Here is a 19,941-nt window from a genome sequence, read left to right on the forward strand (position 1 = left end):
CAAGAAACCTGAAATTGAAATTTCCTGTGAACTTTTTATTGTGCTGTTCTAGGGAGGGTTTAATGAAGTAGTAGACATGGCACCTCAAACACGACTGTTCAGAAATTCGCTGAGAGCACTATTTGTTTGAACAAGGTAGTTCAGTAAGGTTACACGCCCAACGACCCTTAGTGGCTGAGAGGAAATCTTGAAGTGCGACGGCCATTCATTGAGAGATATTTGAAACAAAACCATGTTCGAGGTGGTTTTGAATTTGTAGATAACATACAGAGTTTTAAGGTGTAACCTCCGAACGAAAAAGCCCTGTCACTGGGAAGCCGTCTGGTGTCTGGTCGGCTTTGTGTACATATTATGCTCTCAGCAGAGGTGGTTCAGTTTAATAAGCTTCGAGTCAATGGCATTAAATCCCATATTTTAATCTTAGCACTCCGCCTACATTGCAGCAGGTAGGCGGGCGTAGGTTTTTGTTATTACTCGACGGTTAATGATTTCATATGATCTTATGTTTAGGGTTTGTTCATTTACGCTTGGCGTGTGGGAAGCAATTACGTCAGCGGCTCACTGAGACAAAGAAATGAGGTTGAGAGAGTTTAAGGAGGGTCAACGGAAACTTGTTTAAAGGAAACTATGTTGATTCAAAAGGCCTCGATAAAACTATTTAAGGCAACACTTTTGCATCCCAAGTGCTCTACAAAATAAAGTTACTCCAATTAGCTCAAAGGTTGAAAAAACAACAAAGTACAAAAGAAGCCGTAAGGCTGAACGTGAAATGAATTTAATTTTACGGGTCGGTGGAAAATGGCACGCACAGATAAGCAAAATATCAGAGTAATCGGTCGCACATTGAGGATCCTACAAAAATTATTTTCCTAAGGATTGATGTCCCTAGTGCTTAAAGTTGGAATTTATGGCGGATTTTCCGGAAAAACTAAAGAAGTTTAGATAATGAAAGCTGCTTCAATTCCGTGGAGGCAGGAACAAATATTTTCCTAACTAAAAATAATAATAAATACTCAGTTCAAGAAAATTGTTATCTAACAATTGTTAATGTTTATAATCAGTACAAAGTCGCTTAACACCCAATGGTCGGATTTGCAGAGTATATATATTAATCTTGGCCTGCGAAACAGTCAGGGTCCCTCAGGAAGAGTTCGTATACTTACCAGTCTTGCTGCATGCGTATCAGTTAATAAACAGGCTGATGATAGATGCAACCTTTCCATAAAGTGGCGACACCGGGTTACACTGTTTCACTAGATCGTTAAAAGCAACACCCGGTAACATATGGGTAATTTTTCACCACGGCTTTCCTAAGAGACTAAACTTATTTATGTCCAAAAAAAGACACTTTTGTTCCGCCCGTGCTACGGAAATTATAAGACGCCTGACGTCATTTTGCATTAAATAAATTTTTAGTTTTGATCTTATTGACTGTGAACAGTGACTAAGACCTTCTGAAAAAAAAAGAACAGTTTACGGATGGAACGATTCTTCGACTTGTAAGTTTTGCTGGACAAGATTGTTCCAACTTTTGAGTCTGTGAATGAATTTTCGAATTTCTGTTGTGTGACCATTGTAAGCAGTACTTTCCTTGGTTGATTGTGCTGTACCAAAGTGGTTCTAACTTTTCAGGTTGCGGTTAAAATCTCAAAGTGCGGCTATTCACGTATGAACACTAATGAGTAGACATTACAGTTCATCTTTATATTCTGTCCAAGATGGCGCTATCTTTTTAGTCCGTGGTTAAAATACACTCAGTGAAAGTATTGACAAGCTACTTTAACCTATGTTCCTATCCACAACCTCTTCAGGGATCCCATAAATAAGAATAAAAATGTTAATTCCCTGAAACTCTTAAGGCGTAAAAATTGTGGTTTTATGACTGTGAACAATACCCTAGTTTAACCTGTTTTTTAAAATATTATTATCCAGAATATAACCAGTGGGTTTTTAGTTAATTTTCTAAAATAGTTTAAACTGATCCGCTTAGAAAAGCCCTTCGGTGAAAGATCAAAGTGACTTAAAAAACGGTACGTGTTTGTATTTTTCCAAGAGTAAGGGTGACTCGGCTCTGCGAGAGAGCTATTTGAAGAGTTGTTTTGTACCGCCTTCTTAAAAACAAGAGGTCTCTTTTATTATTCTTTTGAATGACGGTTATGGAATATGGGTTGACCGGCAGACAAACACTGGTCTTTTTGTTCAGCTCCATACAAGCTTCAGTCTAAGATTTAAGGGTGTGCCGGGTCTTGAAAAGAAAAACCGGCGACGCCAATCTTCCCGTTTCGGGTGCATACGGAAAGCTGATTAAATTTTAATACTGCCAAATAAAAAGTACCATCAACGTAGCGAGAAATGAAATATTGAAGGAAAGGTTTCCATATGTACTAGCATTGCTTTTTCAAACGCTGCACATTCGGTTAAAATCTGGTTTAAACTGGTCGTGCGAAAACGAGCGCTCTAACGGGGTTGAAGTTGAACCCTGTAAGCTTGAACTGTATGCTATTATTAGACACCATATTAAGCATGCCTTTTCCTCCTTTATTATATCAAGTAGAACTCAGCACTTTCCCACGGTAAATTAATTGTTTCACCAGAGGGAAATATAATTTTCCTTTTATAACGCGTTGTTTGTCTTCAGTTTTTTTTTTTTGGATAACGCATGCCACGTACACGTGATATTATTATCAAGATTTTGACTGAGACACTTTAAAATCGTTATCTTATTAATTATACAACAAAGTATTGACACGGTTCTGGTTGTGTTCTGAGGTCAAAGTTTATTTCTTAGCATGCGCACATACTATATCTGCTTTTTTGATGCAGACGTTTCTAAGGCCTAATACTAATAAGAGTTAATGAAATTACAACAAGTGAGGAAAACAGCGCTCGGTTAATTAATCAAATCATCCTCAACTAAATGAATAATATAATAAATAAATAACGATTTAGAGGTAGCAGATTCACATTGCGGTTCTTCGTGTACTTCGTCTACCTGATTCCTGGTCAAATTGGAATTTGGAAATGTTGGTTTTTGAGGAGAGGGGAAAACCAGAGTACCCGGAGACTTTACGATACAAACTGAAACAAGACAAAAAAAATCAATTGTGGGTCTTCTTCGGAAGTCTCAGCCTGAGACAGCGGCCGGCGGGTGGCTGCGCCACAGATAAAACAAAAATCCGGCCCAGGCTACAGCTGTAGAGGAAGAGCTGGGAGAGTTCCAGGGAAATAGGAAAACGAAACAATTCCTGTGCTTTTTGTGTAAGAATAAAAACTCTTATGAGACAGAATGTTTCAGCGATGAGTTGCGCTGTCCCATCTCGGCAATTTTTACACTAACAACGCCTGTCTCATAATGTGAGCTTATTTTATAAAGATGAAACCCTCAATGCAAGTTCATCGTGCACGTGTTGATCACGTGCTGCTCGTATGTTGGTTACTTTCCGCTAATCGTGGAATTATTCTAGAGACGAACAGTAGAACGCTGACTGACTCGCTGAGCCTCGCAATGAAGATTCCACAGGCAACGACCTTAGTGTCTGAAAACATTTAACCCTTGTCTTACCACTTCTTGGTTTATCTAACTTTTACGATGTTGTCCACTGTCGATTAACCAGTTTATATTTCTCGTTAATATCCGTCCTTCAGTAAAGTTCAAAATATAACTCGGTTTCTTTTCGACTTTTGACACTGAGGGGAAAACACTTTTGCGCTACTTTGATCTGCGCGGTATTGCTAATATATATGAGTTTTTGTCTTGTTTTCTAAAGCCCTGGCCAGCTATGTTTCTGTGTCAAGTTTGACATCGTTGATTAAAGGTTGTTTGTTTCAGAACTATTCACAGTTTCAAAAAGATGATGTTATTGTATAATTCTAGCCAATACAATTCTACAGTCTCAATGTATTCTTCCGATACAAGTTTAAGAACGAGCAAAGTGCACTGATATAGAAGTCTGCTAATCATAAACACTATCCTTATTGATCATCCACCAGTCTATAACTAGGGTCTGAAAAACGGGGGCCAGAGAGAGAGAGCAATCCCATTACTTGGACTAAATTTTCTCCAAATCGCATTTCCGGAGTCGAAATTCCAAATTAAGGAAAACACCGAGCCGCAACTGTTGACAATTGGAGTGGGGTTTTAAGTTTCATAGAAATTCAGTTTTGTGGCAAAACTAGACTTAGTGGATCGAACTATGGCGACACAGTTAGAGAAACCATAAAAACAAGATCGATGGAAACAACCTCAGCACAGCCCGACTCGAGCCCAGGCATCCAGATGGCAAATTGAGTGATCTACAAAGCTGGCTATGGTGTCTCTTTTTGGCACATGAGATTGGTCAACTGTCTAAACTCTGTGAACACGGTACTTTGTTTGGTTGTTCTGCAAACATTCGATACAAATGCATACTGCATGGGTATTCCTCGAAGTGAATAAAGAAAACGTTTTTGTTGTTCTGAGGCCAAGTTCTTCCTCTCTTTTCTCCTCCCATCATTCCCCGCGTGCTGCCTTTTTTCCTTCTAGATCTCCCCAGTCTTCCTACGACGCAAAAAAGGCCTCTATGGTGAAGAGAGGGCTGGAATATCAAGGAATATCAAACGTGCTTTAATTCATTCTCATAAATTAGCAATAAAACGATTACTCCTTTTTCGTCAAAACTAAAACGTTATTACGACTTGTAACATGCTAAGATGCTATGGGGATAAAACCTTCGCCTTTACTTGTCAAGGAAAAGATCTCGTAAAAAAGAAAGCCGAAAATAGAGAGCTTTAGATATTAAGAGGACAAGGAAGACTTCAAGTACGAGATTTGACTTAAAGTTTTTTCGCGTGTTCTCAAAAATCATAAATCCCGGAAAGCTTCATTGTACCTTTTTTTTTTTTCACCCAAAAAGTTAGCACTCCTATCTATAGTGAAGGAGGTTACGACCCTCTCCCGTTCAAAAAATGATTCTAACATTTTATAACTTGTTTCCGCCACTACGACATTCTCGCTAAAATTCGTAGTAGAGTGACGACGGCTACTACATTTTCCCGCCAAAATGACTTTGGTTCGTGCGCGCGCACTACTTAGTATTGAGAAAATCGCGTTCTCGTTGTCGTCCTCGTCTTAGAATCTAAAGCTTTTTACTTGGCCCCAGCTTAGGAGAGCTCCCTAACTTTCTCTTCGAGTATTCGGGAGGTACTGGGTTTCTCGTAAAACCTCTGAGAGCACTCATTATCTCTAACAGACAGAGTGTAACAACCAAATTTAACCAAGACACACTTTCAGACTTGTAATCATATTGTCCTTTTATTGTTATCGTGACCTCAGTTTAGACATCTTCTGATTCTTTTGTTCCTGACTGATAAATTAAAGCTTGTACAGTGGAATCTTCTCTTTTCCATTATGCTCTTAGTTACCCGAGTTCTGCAAAATATGAAAGAAAATAAAAACTTTACCAAGTGGTTTTAATATAGCCGGCTCAAAGTATTTTCAGTCGTGTACTGACCAGTGCTCACCACCTGCTTCTTCTTGAGTGCGTAAGTCCGGCTGTGCAGCAAAGCACTTACGAAGATTACTTTGACTGGCACTGACTACAATAATAAAACCTAATCAACGTAAAATTTTAATTCAAAGGACCAATGCCGTACCACTCATAAGATTTCTTCTTACGGCTTGGTTCTTTTTTTCAAATTTGATATCAATGATTGCCGAATTTCTAATTTTTGTGGTTTATTCATTGTATAATTTCTCTAGTACCCAGATCACCCTGGTGTCTGTTTGTAGATTTGGAAATGACCGTGAAAGAACTGGGTTACAAAGTTGAGTTTGTCAGCAAAATTGCTTAATCGTTAAAATGCTCCAACGTATAACAAATAAAAAAAACATCTTCGAAGCTGAGTCATATTTTCGTAGCTGGTTCACAATTTCTTAACAAATACGACTTACTTCGCTTTCGTGGCTTCCCCGCAAATCATTGCGAATTTAGAATTAAAAGAAAAAAAAATAAAAATCTCTAGCACCCAATTTACGCAGTGCAAATTTGGTGCAAGAAAAGTGCAAACTACAGTTAAATAAAGAGCAAAGCTAGTAAATAGCGCATTTGCCCTCAACTTTACAACCCTATGTAAACTGGCATGCAAAATGCGGTATTTACCACCTTTGCTTTTGATTTCCATCGAGTTTTCACTTCAAGTCTTGGACCATATTTTTGCATCCAGTAAATTTGTGTAAATCCAGTTTTTACGTGCAGTGCGTTCTAATACAAAAACCTTCCACGCATGCGCAGGCTACAGAGCCCTTTCCTCTAAGAAACGGCACTAAAAACGTCAATAACCTACTTCTCACAGCACAAAAAGGTGAATAATTTTTAATCGCGTGTTTACCATTTTTCAGCCTTGAATCCGCTCATTGATCCAGTCTATATAAGAGCTCACACGGGCATACACAGAGTACTTTCTCTTGCGGCAAAGAAAACTGCTGACCCACGAGGCCGAGCCGCGAAGGATCCAACGCCCATTTTCTAGGCAAGATAGGGGGCCGCCGCTGTCCCCATTGCACGGGCTACTTCCCTTGCCTCCTACACAAACCATAGCGTCATCATCCACTCGCTGGCCAAGCTGTCTCTTGCAGTCGTTGAATGTGGCCGGAGGAGCCTTGGCTTGCTTCAAACGCGCGGCAGTTATGGAAGCTATGATTGGTCTGGTTCTACCCCAACCTTGTAAGCGAACGGAAATGGTATAAGGTTTGTTGTTTACAATTATGACTTTAAAAAATGAAAATATAATTTTATAGACATGTTAAATTCTGCAAGCAGAATACTGCAATGCTGATCGTACTACGTGAAAATTAACTCTGCAAGACATCAACACGACGTAGTACGATCAGCATTGCAGTATTCTGCTTGCAGAATTTAATATGTCTACATTATTATTTTTGCTGATCAGGTCTTTATAGATCCTACGTTCTTCGGCATATTCGTTTGCGGTCCTTTGCAGTCCTTTGTGGTTAATGTTTGTACATAATTTTATAATAAATGCGAATTCAAAGCCAAGGAAAATATCGTTTTATGAAGTTACAGAGAGCCTTTTCACATGACGCTAACGGCGGCCATATTTGTGTTCCAAATACAATTATACGGCGACCATATTGCTGTCCCAAACCAATCCTGTGGGAGTTAAATTTCTTTTCTACGTAAAAACGTTTTTTTCGCTCCATATATTTGCACGGATGCTGTACACGTCAGTAAAAGTAAATTAATCGTGATTCATGTCTTTGCGTTCTCTACAATAAAAACCTTTAATTTGTATTTTGGAAGGTTGTTTTGCAAAGATCAGTCAAGAAATGTACTAAATTCAAAAAGCACGTGCGAACGTCCAAGGCATTGTTTTGCCTCTCGGTGACATTATAGTTAAGACGTTCTCCACGCCTTCGATATCCTTGTTGGCAAATTAAAACTTTGTTTTCTCGCAAGTATATGCGCCTCATTTTCTCATCGAGCTCAGTGATGTTACTTCTGAGTAAATAAAGAAAAAAGGATGATAACATTTCGGTGAGAATCTCAGTTTTATATTACAGATATCCTTTTGTGCGATGAGAGTAAAAAAACTCGATGCTTTGCAAAAAGTTTACATAGTGGCTTATTCACAACTGTTGTCGCTCAATTTTTTTGTTTTGTTTTCATTGGCTGATATTTACTCTGCTAATGTTACAGACTAATAAGTTTAACGAGCTCTTTTAACCCTTGACGTCAATTCTGATACGCACGATTCGTGGTTTCTCAAAGTAAGAGGTCAAACGAGAAAATGAAGGGAGAGGAGGGTAGAGAACTGAACTGAAAGGCTCACTGACCTTTACCACTTGCCCCCTCCCCCACTGTTTTCTCGTTTGACCTGTGTTTGGCTTTTGCTCGGCCTTGCCTCTTACGGTACAAACCACAAAGGAAAAACACGCCGCCAAAAACGGCCTGCTTTGTAGGCTATAGTGATCTGGCGGAAGGCAAACAATCAGACGTCACTAACAACTCTCCCTTACGTCATCAAGTACTTAAGCAACAACGACGGCGACGGCTACAAAAACGTCACTTAAAAAGTGAATTCGCACCGAATCAAACTTTATCGCGCTTATTCCATCTCGTTTACTTCGTCAAATGTTGGCAAATGTTTTTGGAGTTGAATTCTAAAGGACTGTATCAAAGTTCAGGAAAAGAAAAGAAAGTTGTTGTCTTGCGTTCCCGTCCTCGACAAAACGTGAATTCAGGCATTTTCACGTTGTAGTCGGGCAACGACGGCAAAGAAATGTACAAAAAAAGCGTGATGCACGTGCAAAGTTGTTGTTTTTGCTAATCAAACCTACTGCTTTTTTGCCGTTCTCGTTGCCGTCCGCGTCGTCGTTGCTTAAGCTTCCTAATAACAAGTCTCCCATACGTCATCCAGTACTTACCCGTTACATAACACTCTGTTCCAATCTTGACACGTGACCCTTGAGATGGAAGGCAAATAGTGCTGATCTTTTTACCAAGTTTTGCCGGCCGCGAGAGCTTCACGACTGCTACGTCATGCTTCATCCCGGTCCAAGAGTTATAATCTTCATGCATTTCCACTTTAGAAACATCGTAAACTTCCCCATCGTTTTTCTTATCGTGAGCTCCTAAAAATATGTCATTACGAAAAAGATACACTTTAGTAAAAAAATGACTTCTCACTCTAGTAAAAAAAAAAATAATTTTATTCGTTATGAAACAAGAAATACTGTAAAATTCCGAAAATAAGCCCCGGGGCTTATATTTTTCAAAGCCCTTTTTGAGGGGCTTATTTTTGGAGGGGCTTATATTCGGTGGGGTTTATCGATGGAGGGAAATTTGCGTTTCAAAATCGATGGGGCTAGCCTTATAGTTGGAAGGAAATTTACGCTTGAGAGCAATTTCCAAGTACAAGCCCCCGGGGGGCTTATAATTGGAGGGGCGATTTAACGGAGGTTTTTTTGCGTTACGAGTTTTGGGGGGCTTATATTTGGAGGGGCTTATACTTGGAGGAGCTTATTTTCGGAATTTTACGGTATTTCTTCTAAACGAATCCGCCCATCCCTAGCTGTTTAACAGACGTTTCTCTTCGCGCATTAGGTGGCAAGAGCAGCCTTATGTTATAGAATCAAGATTCCAGAGCCGGGGATTTTTTTTGTTTGTGAAATGTGGAATCGGAGAAAATTTGCTTGTGGAATCCGGGATCCTGGGCTTTGGAATCCGGAATTACATCTCAAGGAATCTGGAATCCAAGTTTTACTGACAAAGAGTCCGAAATCCAGTAGCTGGAATCCAGGATCCATGGCGCGGAATCCAGAATCCAAGGCTGTCTTGAATTTCCCTGAACAATATACAAGAAACGGTGACGAGAGTCGACAACACCTAGTCACCATGCTGGGTTCGGCCATATTTTCACATGGTCAACAAATCATACTGAACTGATTTAGTCAGTTAGATCCCGCGCGTTCATTTAGCTTAATTTATTTTTCAGTTTTAATATTTAGCTTTAGGCCAGGACTATCGGTACTTTCGACAAACAAGCCCTGGAACCTCCCAAAAACGGAAAGACTGTCTAAATTAAGGCTTACCCAAAACAATTTGGTACTTTCCAGCATTGAGATCAGCGGACACACAATGAGCTGCAGTGACGAGCCACTCCGGAGTAACAAGAGATGCACCGCAAATATGTTCCCCATCGTAACGAAGAGAGGCCTGCCAGGGCCATGAATGCGGTGTGGCTTCTTCGCCCCCACGGATACGGGTCCCAGAGGGACGTACTCCACAGCCTGTCAGGAGGTATACGCAAATATAATTCGCTCACTAGCTAGTTCTACGTTTCTAGCTTATCATTTAAAATGGGTGTTTTGAACTGCAAATCAATTGACAGAATTTTACGGCCTATATATCTACCTGGATTTCTAAAAACTTTAGTGTGTTAAAATCTATCTAAAATCTTTTCTAAAATCTTTTTTTTTTCAAAAACCACCCTCAGAGCAGGCAATTAAAAAAAACTTAGAAGTGAAACCATTTTTTCAGTTTTTTCCACCTTATTTCTTTTTTTGTCAAATTCTCGATGATTTTTAATTTTCCTTTCTTTAATGTTTTTTGTTTTATTTTGTTTTGTTTCCGCTCTCAGACTATTCATTTTTTACTTTGAACTCTGTATTGTGATTTTGTGCGTATTGGACACCCCCAAAAAATCGCGTTTTGGCCCAATAATTCTGGTTAAATTACTGCATGAACTTTCTGTGGTTACGTTTTCAAAAAGCTTCGTGGATATGCTTTACCTCGTTTACCGCAAGTAAGAATTTAAAAAATCACAGAGAGAAAGAGAGAGAGAGAGAGAGTCTTCCTTTCCCTTTTTCCAAATTTTTAAAAGCACCTCAAAAGGATTTACCCATGAGATTTTGAATGGATCATTTCTAATTGCATGAACAAAAGTCAAAGAATTTTTTTCACCGCAGAAAATTCCGACCTTCGTAGGAAAGTCTTTAGAGTATTACCTTCAGATGTTGACATGACAAAGGCAAGCGTGACAAAAGTGAAGAAGACGAGCATTTTCTGTAAATTTGGAATGATCAGCCAGCACTCTGATAACAGTCTTGGGATAATCACTAGTTGTGGACTTTTTCTCCGACCCTAGCGCGCCCAATATATAAAAATGGTTTTTAATTGCATCTCCAACTTGATAAAAGTCGCATTTCCCATGTACAAACGGCATTGTACAGCTCTGTAAATAATATCTGGACGACAAAATGAAATGAGTGGTACCTTTAACGGTGTTTTACAATATAAAAGTTGAAAAATCTGGCTGAAGTGAGTGGCAGCGTATAAAGCAAGTTTCAAGAAAATTAGCCAACGTCTCAAATGTTTAGGACTGAGATAATTCAGTATTATGCCGTTGTTGTTGGTCGAGTAAAATACTTAAAATAATCGTTTTTGTCTTAATTAAAAAAGCCTTCTTGAGGTCTGTTATACTATGTGACACTTAAGTGACAACATATATGAGTTAATTCAACTCCAGGAAAGTCAGCTTAAAATTCCGACCCTGACCAAAGTAAAACGTAAACATTTTATGCTTTTTTTACGTGTTGAGTCCAGTGAATTGGCAAATGCTGTACAAGGTGGCTCTACCGCTTGAGTCTATGGATGAATTCCAGTAGTGTGTGATCTATCAAATGAAAGCTACTGAGCAGTACTTTTCAGTGGTACTGTATATTTTGCTGTAGAAGGTGATTCCCAGTTTTGATTCTGTGGATGAAATCCTTAAGTGTGACCATTCAAATGAAAGCTACGGAGCAGTACTTTCCTGCCGTGCCGTTAATTTTGCTGTACAAGGTGATTTTCAGTTTTGTTTCAGCGGATGACATCCTGAAGTACGACCACTCAAATGAGCAGTAATATCGGGTGGTACTGTTTACTCTGCTGTACCAGGTGATTTTGACTTGAATCAAGCAAAGCCTATTCACCTGTTTGAGGTGTTTGCATTTCTTATTTTAAAAAAATATATCTAATAATTTAATAAATGACCTACCAAAAGTAGGAATCTAGTTTTCGCTGGATCGAAAGCGACCGAGTCATAAGCAACTGTTGCAACTCCGATATGGTCGAGCTTATAATTCAGTTTGTCACGCACGCGCAGGGGCGTGGTCAGATTTCTTTCTACAGCGCCGGCTTTCCTTGTTCAGTACAAAAACCAACTGGAAGAAATACATACAGTTCCATAGGCGCTATCCTCTACTCATGAGTCTTTGGGATTGCTCCCCGGGAAAATTTTATGTTAGGTCTTTAGAAATTGCGTTTAATTTTCCGTGAACAACAATCTTAGCTCAAAACGCAGCTTGTATTTCTAAGAGGTCGGATGATATAGAAATGATATGGAAATGCCAGATGAATTTGAGTCGGCGAAGATGATGAACTCCCCTTCCCACTCCCCCAGTACCATGGTCCACTCCCCCGATACCATGGTTCAAGCAATTGCCCTTGTACTCACCACTAACAAGTGACAGAAATATCAAAATGCACGGCCAAGGTTTCTTTTGTCATAAAAAGACATGAATCAGTAAAATCTGGATCATTTATCTTTGTACAAAATGATCAACTCTGTAACCCCTTTCACTGCATATTAGGGCGCAAATAGCCAATCACAGTCGCGCTTCAACTGACGTCAGTTTCATTACTTTCACGGCATAACTTTGATCGTGTGTTCTGAACTCGAACTCAACAGTTCTGTACGACAAGAAGTTGAAATATTAAAAGCGTCTCCAAATGTGGAATTCCGTGACTGTGTTCATCTACTGAAGAAGGTGAGTAAGTAATTAAAAGGTTTCTTAGCCTGTTTCGATCGGCTCTACGAAACATACACATGCAGAAAAAAAATTTTTCCACGCAGCTTCTGCACAGCTAACTCCACACGTCTACTGTCTGACAGAGCACAGAGATATCAATACTTGATCAATTAGGTGAAAATAGGTGAAAATTTATCTCTTGCCTTCTTAAACACTTTTAAGGTAGTAGAATTTCTCTCATGGCTTGTTACTAATACGAAATATGAAAACGCTGCTAAACCGACGAACGGCGACTTGCTACAGCAAACCATTAATTAGGTCAATAATAACCTGTAAGTTTTCTTATATAAAACAAAGTTTATTGTTTTCAGCCACGCAGGCATGACAGAAAATAGGCCTAGCGATACCTTCTGTCCGTCTTAAATTTGTCATTTGCAACGTAAATGAGCATGCATTTTAAAACAGATCAGATTGTTAGACTTTTCGTTTCGTTGTGTTTAAAAACTGTGATCATATAAATCTAAGCAGCGGTTACCAGGTGTCAAATTTTGAGCTACCAAGCAGACATACAGTTTGATTAATCAGGTTCAATGAAAATCGTTCTTCCTGCAGTCTTCTAGCAGTTCAAGTAATGACCAAGTTATAGATTTCTACCATTAAAACAGATTTTTTTTTTCACTCTATGCGAGAAACGTTAGAAAATCTCGCGTAGTTTCAATCGCCAGCAATTAGAACGTTGTAAAAAAAATCGGTTGATGCAGCGCTCTGTCGTCAAAGTAAATGACGATTTCCACCCGTTTTCGACGTGAAAACATTTTTAGAAATTGAAATCCAAAATCGGATCTTCCATGCTAGTATTTTTCATTCAAAGTTATCCTCGCTCTATCCGTTGCGGTTCCTAGTGCTCCAGTGATCTCTCGGTTATTTCTTGATTTGGCACGCTGTCGCTTTGTGTAATTAAACAGCTCGTAGCAAAGTTGTTGGATATTATATAATACTATTTTTGCATTATTCAAGCATAGTTAATTGATAGAAATTGGCGTGTGATTTTTATATTCAGTTTTTATTGTGATATTCATTGATATTTCACGGTTAAGTTTGATTGTTTGCTTTTCCAAGTTCACGAAAACTATTTAATTAAGCTTAAGCTTATTAGATCACCTCATAAAAGCGGATTGCGTCTCTACTTTTGGTCACTTGACTTTTTGTTCGCCTTGTCGCAAAACTTTAAAGAAAACTGTAAACTTTTAAAACAAGACCGAGCGCTGAACATTTATTCCTGATTTTAATAATCGGCAACTCAAGAATGTTCAAACTTAAAAATATAATAATTTCCGCCTTTGAAACATCGATTCGATTTTCCAAAAAGCTTCCAACTTTAATACAAAACAAACTTCGTTGAATGATAACTCTTACGTCTTAGTGATAAAGATAGTTCAAATCTTCTAATGAATCTGGAACATTTTGCTAACTTAAAATTTTCCTTTTCCTAAACTATCCTTATACTCTTGGAACCGTCCATTTTATATTTATTTTTCCTTGTATTTTTGTCCTGTTTTCAAGAAGTTAACTAAGAACACGTTCGATCTTGCGTCAGTTTTATATAGTCATTTTATTTCCCATTTTATAACTTTGCAAATTATGGAACTTATAAATCGAGGTGTACAAAAAGTGCCGTTGGATGGTTTGCACTTAAGAAAACTTTGCCATGGTCAAATAGGAATTGGTACGATTCAGCGCCTCGTATCAAATGTGATGTTTAAGGGTGAAGTCTGGTTAAAAGCAGTGTTAATTTCCTTCCCAAATCAACATCCACGTTTCCCCACTAAAAAACAACCTGAATGCTCCCTTTCTGGTTCAACTCCCGAGGCATAGCCTTATAGAGCCTTTTTTTGAGGTAAGTCCCCTCTTGGTTTTGCCCCCCTCCTCGAATTCTATTAAGGGAAAAACTTTTAAACCCGTTCGTGAGAGGTTCTAAGTTTTTCGTACCAACATACAAAATTACAGTTTTTTTCAAACGAGCTCTCCACACACCCTGTGTACTACATTTTACGGCCAAAATTACCTGAAGATACTGGGTTTTTTTTATCTTGCTGTTGGACGGTTGCATGCCTGTCAAGCTTGATTCTCACAGTCTTATCTATTTTATTAAGCTCAAATGAAAGAAGGAGAATTCACCATTTTCACATAGACCATAATGCAATTTGTTTACCCCCCAAAATTTTTACACTATAACCATTGTTTCCAGTTTCTACTGGGTATTACAGTCGTCCCATGCCAGGAGACAAAGGTTTTTTCGGGGGGAGGGATGGGGGTATACAAGTTGCATTATGGTGTATGTGAAAATGTCAATACTATTCATAATAGTCAGGTTTTCATATAACTCTTATTGCAGAAATTCCTTTCAACAAAATGGCGGATCCTCTACAAAAAACGAATAACATTACTCCAGATGTGTTAGAGGCGGCACAAATTCTTGTCACGATGAGGCAAGGCATGAGGGGTTTCTTAGAAGCTCAGCAGGTTCGCTACCGGATGCCCTACGTCTATTACACTTCGCTCAATCCAACAATATCTCAGCTTCACTATTTCTCAGCGCACGGAATTCCTTTTTCGCCGCTATACGACATATCCCCTATTGCACCAGCGGCGTATCAGTTCTCGCCTTTGGCACAGGCCCAGCAAGAACTATATTATGGGATGCTGACTTCGGCGCAATGTATTGTGGGGCCACCAAGAAAACAAGATTCAACGGGTGTTGATTTTACTGTGGGGTTCGGGGAAAAAGAGTCTTTGCAACCAGGTCAGTAAAATTTGTCAAAGACACACAAAACGTTATTTAGGCGGTTGACTTGCTTTTTCTTTTTAATAATTGCCTTCTGGATACCCTGGGCGCTAGAGGGATTTTTTCTTTCCTAACTGAGAGAGAGCATCGCGTTTAGGCTAACGGCAAACGCGAGATTCAAGATAAGACATTTTCAAAATGAGACATGAGCAGATAAAAACAGCTTAAAACAATTCTTATGAATAGAATTGGTGGGAATCTACAGATTTTTGTGTAGTTATAATGAACAGTAAACGACAAGCGAATGGAAAACTTGGTCACGTGGTACAAATTCACGTTTGTCGTTTGCCGTAAACGCGATGCTTAATCTCCCTATTTCCTGATAATTCGCGGCGAGCTTTATCAAACTGTACGGTTATTTCAAACTATAGGGACTTCGAGAACGGACCTCTGGAGCCAGAGTATTCTGGACTTTGAAGCCCGAAAATATTTTTTTGCAAAATGAGTATAAAGAAAATCAAGCAAATCCTTTTCTTTACACCCAGTCCGTTTACCTGTTTGTTTGCGTAAAAAGTAATTTTATGTCTGATAATTGCTGATTTTCAGTTTCAAAGAAGCCCCGTTTACTAGAAACAGGCTCACCAGAACAAACCACGACAGAGAAACAAGAATCCAAACGGAAACGTAAAAACCTCACAAAAGAACAGTTGGAAATTCTCGAATCAGTTTACGAAAAGGACAAATATCCTCACATCGACGATAGGATAAAGTTAGAAAAACCGACAAATCTTACTGAGGATAGAATTCAAGTCTGGTTTCAAAACAGGAGAGCAAAGGACAGGAAAAAACTGGAGGCACAGAAATTACAACAGTATTATGTTGAGAGCAGAAGAAAAGTTTCAGAGGAATTCAGAGAGGATGTCGCTGATGGTACCAAGTTTGCGAATAAAAAGGAACTGGGTCACATAAGAAAACATAGTGGCAGTGATCTTAGCGAAAATGATGAATCTGACAGTTTAGGTTTCAGTGACTCTCCAAGTAAATAACTTGTAAAAATTGTAACGGAACTGATCTGGTTTTATTCCTTAATTGTTTTGTAAATGCTTCAGTGGCTGTAACTTTGCATCCAATTTACTTTAATATGAAAGCTGAATAGAGTACATGGTAGAAATGTTGTTTCGGGTTCTGTCTCGTTCTGCGACGTCTCTTTTGCTATTTTATTTTGCCCGCAAAGGACGGCGGGAAGGAGAAACCGAACGAGGCGTCTCATTTCGTGGTCCTTCGCGCTTTGTCAACGTGACGAAAATGGACACCGCCATATTGGAAAACAAGGCTGCTTTTTCTTTATGTCGAGATCACCAAACACTCTATATCGTATGTAAAAAAAAACGACAAAATGTTTTATGCTAACGGCACTGACGTGGCAGTCAAGTTTAACTTTTTTGCTTTTGGGTGTTGACAAGAGGTGTTATGTCTCTGGGCATGCGCGTAGGCTACTGACCATAACAAACCTCGTTCCCAAGACATTTTCCATGAGATCTGAGACAAGCTTCCCTCCCAGATTGTAAGAGGAACGCCCTCGAGACGAGTTTGCGCCATGATGCATTCCCTGACAAATAACCGCTAATTTAATAAGGAAACTAAAGTTCCCGTAGGTTAGGTTAGCGGATGGTCGTCGCTCACCGGTTGTGCGCATGCGTAAGGTTGGTACAGTGCCCTGAAAATGGTATTTCTTAACCAAAAAGTCTGAATAGTTTATCTGGTGCGCCCAAGCATCGCAAAAAAATGAGACACTGATCTCTTGTCTGGTCCAGCCAAGATTCACCTTTAATGTGTTTTATGATACGACACAAGACAGTTGCGATCCTCAGGTGAGAAACTTTCTTATTGTTAACTACTCTACAGGGCCATTAAAGCCCATTGGCAAACTCCATCCTCACCCCTCCCATGCCAGGGGTGCCTCTTTCCCACCCACCCTAGGTCGATGATATCAACTGTACAGTATATAGTAAATATAATATGCGCACGTCCAGCGTTAAATAGGCTTTTCTCAACTACTTACAATTACTTTGATTTACAAAGACCGCAGCAAGTTATCTACAAAATATATCCTCAAACTTGTAGAAGCAACTCATGCCTGGCATATCCCTTCCAAAGTTCGGATGGACAAATTCAATGTCCGCGATCTAATTTTTTCAAATTGAAAAATTCATATAATATTATTATTCTATACCTGACGGGAAAAATATTTGCACAGTCAATAACAAAAATCTTTGAGGGGTTTTTTCTCTTCCCCCCCCCCCCCCCCCCCGCCCCAAATTCCTTTACACGGCTACAACCAGCCTTTTCGTTTCTTAAGATTTCTTCCTTACACTCAAGAATTAGCAAAGCAAATTTAGACCAGCTATTTGAGATAAGCAAATTCACCCCTTCTGTATGTACTAAAGATCCCGAATTTGACAAGTTAGTTACGGTAAACCCTAAAAATTACCAAGCAAATCTAGACCAGCTACTTGCAATAAACACTCAAATTAACAAAAGAAAACTTAAGACCAGCTATATGTACTTAAGATCCTTAATTGATGAAGAAAATTCAGCAAGTTAGTTGCGATAAACCCTAACAAATACCAAGCAAATTTAGACCAGCTAAATGCGATAAACACTCAGATCAACAAAGCAAATTTAGACCAGCTATTTTCGATTAACACTCTAAAGTATAAAACCAATTTAGACCAGCTAGTTGCGATAAACACTGGAAAAATACCAAGCAAATTTAGACCAGCTATTTGCAATTAACACTCAAAATCATAAAACTAATTTAGACCAGCTAGTTGCAATAAACACTGAAAAATACCCAAGGGCAAATTTAGACCAGCTATTTGCAAACACACTTCCTCGCCGGCTTATACAATTGGTTAACGTGTCCTCCATACATGTAAGGGAGATTTGGTGGCAAAACTTCCCAGTTGTACATTTGTGCACCATATAAGAACCTATATAAAGTTATCATTCTTTTTCAATCAAATTAATTGCATCCACAATGCAATGCAAGTTATTTGCCCAAGCTCTCTGCTGATATACAGCTGATTCTGAAAACTCACGTGACAAAGACAAACCGCTGGATTCTTGGGACGCAGGCGAAGGCTCTTCTTTGCAGGTTCCAGCACTGTCAGCTGGGTACATTTCTTTGCTCTCATGTACCTCCCATGTGTTTTCCCGTATCACTGGTACTCTAGGCCATTGCCTCGTATCCTGGCAACTGAAACCATCAAACGTTGTATTCTTGTATTCTCCAAGTGTAACATCCAACTTGTTACACGACATTAGTGGCCAGCGGCTCATTGTCCTGTCGCTAAAATCTTCTGGGGGAGTAGAAGGGAGTTTAATTTGCATGTGAGAACAGAAAAGGCCTCTGCAACATTCCTGTCTCGCATAATTCTCCGTGACGAAAGCATCGCACTGTTTTCTTAGAGCAAGGCGTTGCTTTCTTTCTTCGGCTAAGTTTTGTCGCAAAGCATTATTGTTCTCCTGGACTTGTACAACAGTCCGCTGTAGACGCAGAATATGTTGTACAGCTTGCTGCAGAATGGCTGCCTTCGTCAGCTTCTTATCTGTCGGTGGAAGTAGTCTTTTCAAACTTGTGAAACCGGAATTAATGTTCTGCATTCTTCTTCTTTCAATCATGTTTGCGTTAAGTCTTCTTTCTTTTTCCGCAACACGATCAGTATTGGACATTCTTCTGAAAAAAGTAATCAAAAAAAGTCACAGTTTTAAAAAATTTCAAAACCATGGTTAAACTATGGTATTATTTACTTTTTTTTGTTTTGTTAGGTAATTTTCAGGAGACTTGAAAAAGTTAGAAGCAAAGAAGACTTTAAAATAGAGGAGTTCGCGCTTCTAATTGCACCATTGGTATGAAAGATGGCGGGAAATTCGTTTTTCTGTATCGGAATTCAAAGCCAGCTATTCTTCCTGAATTCATATATTTCACACTTTCTCTTTGAAAAGTTTAACAACTTTAAGTTCAAAGGAACAATACACAAACAATGCAATAACAAAAAAATAGGTGAATTTGGAGATCATTTCTCCTGTGCATTTCCTGTAATTGATCGACAATACAGAAAATATAGACAACGTGTGGGAGAAAGTTTCCTAAAAACTGATCATGGCCCTCTATGCACTCCAAACTTTCAAAACGTCAATTTATTTGCCTCATAAGAATCAAAGGCTCTCAAAGAGATAAATTTTTATTTCCAATGTATGCGGCCAATCATTAAAGTCTTCGGACAGAACTTATATGTTGCGTTCTCCGACACGATCTATTCGGCTTCTCATAAATGGTATGAAGTGAAACTTTCAAGTAAGAATATTAAAAATCTTCCAGCGTGGACGATCCTTTGTATATTGAGTAAGTTACTAGCTGATCGTGCTTAATATGTCCATGTTTCAAATTCGCCTTGATAGATTCTACCAATCAAAATTATTTTATTAACAGTCAGCCCGATATTTGAGTGATACAAGCTGGACATTTTGGTTATACTGAGTATATAAGGCTGAACTACTATTTTTTGAAGCGTAAGAGATCAAGAGATCGAAAGTTATGCTTTAACTTTTGCCGCGGGAAAGGAACTTGATGCAGTTTCGATCGCATTTATTGATTATCCAGCTAACGAACCCTTAAATTTCAGAAGATGCCACACAGATGGCTTAAAATTTACCCAGCAAAATGTCTGGTCAGAGATCCTGCTAACGATTTATTAATCGAAGATGGTGTGATAATTTTAACGGAAACCTTTTAAAAGTGAACAAAGTATATATGTGTCCGTTTTCTTACCGTTTCTTGCTTTCCTGGTATTCGTCGAAATCC

At 38.9% G+C, this 19,941-nt stretch overlaps 2 protein-coding genes across 2 annotated transcripts; one reads left to right on the forward strand and one right to left on the reverse strand.

Annotated features, from left to right (window-relative positions):
• Positions 1–6,372: 6,372 nt before the first annotated feature.
• Positions 6,373–10,520, reverse strand: LOC140949755 (chymotrypsin-like protease CTRL-1). Its single transcript, XM_073398894.1, has 4 exons — positions 10,505–10,520; positions 9,590–9,787; positions 8,423–8,629; positions 6,373–6,698 (listed from the first exon to the last, which is right to left on the reverse strand). Exons 1-4 carry the CDS (start codon positions 10,518–10,520, stop codon positions 6,373–6,375), a joined length of 747 nt encoding a protein of 248 aa, XP_073254995.1.
• A 4,214-nt stretch (positions 10,521–14,734) lies between these two features.
• LOC140951204 (homeobox protein MIXL1-like) lies at positions 14,735–16,230 on the forward strand. Its single transcript, XM_073400432.1, has 2 exons — positions 14,735–15,092; positions 15,681–16,230. Exons 1-2 carry the CDS (start codon positions 14,774–14,776, stop codon positions 16,118–16,120), a joined length of 759 nt encoding a protein of 252 aa, XP_073256533.1. The 5' UTR covers positions 14,735–14,773; the 3' UTR covers positions 16,121–16,230.
• The last annotated feature ends 3,711 nt before the right edge of the window (positions 16,231–19,941 follow it).

This window comes from Porites lutea, chromosome 10, assembly GCF_958299795.1.
Source record: "Porites lutea chromosome 10, jaPorLute2.1, whole genome shotgun sequence".
Taxonomy (NCBI): domain Eukaryota; kingdom Metazoa; phylum Cnidaria; class Anthozoa; order Scleractinia; family Poritidae; genus Porites; species Porites lutea.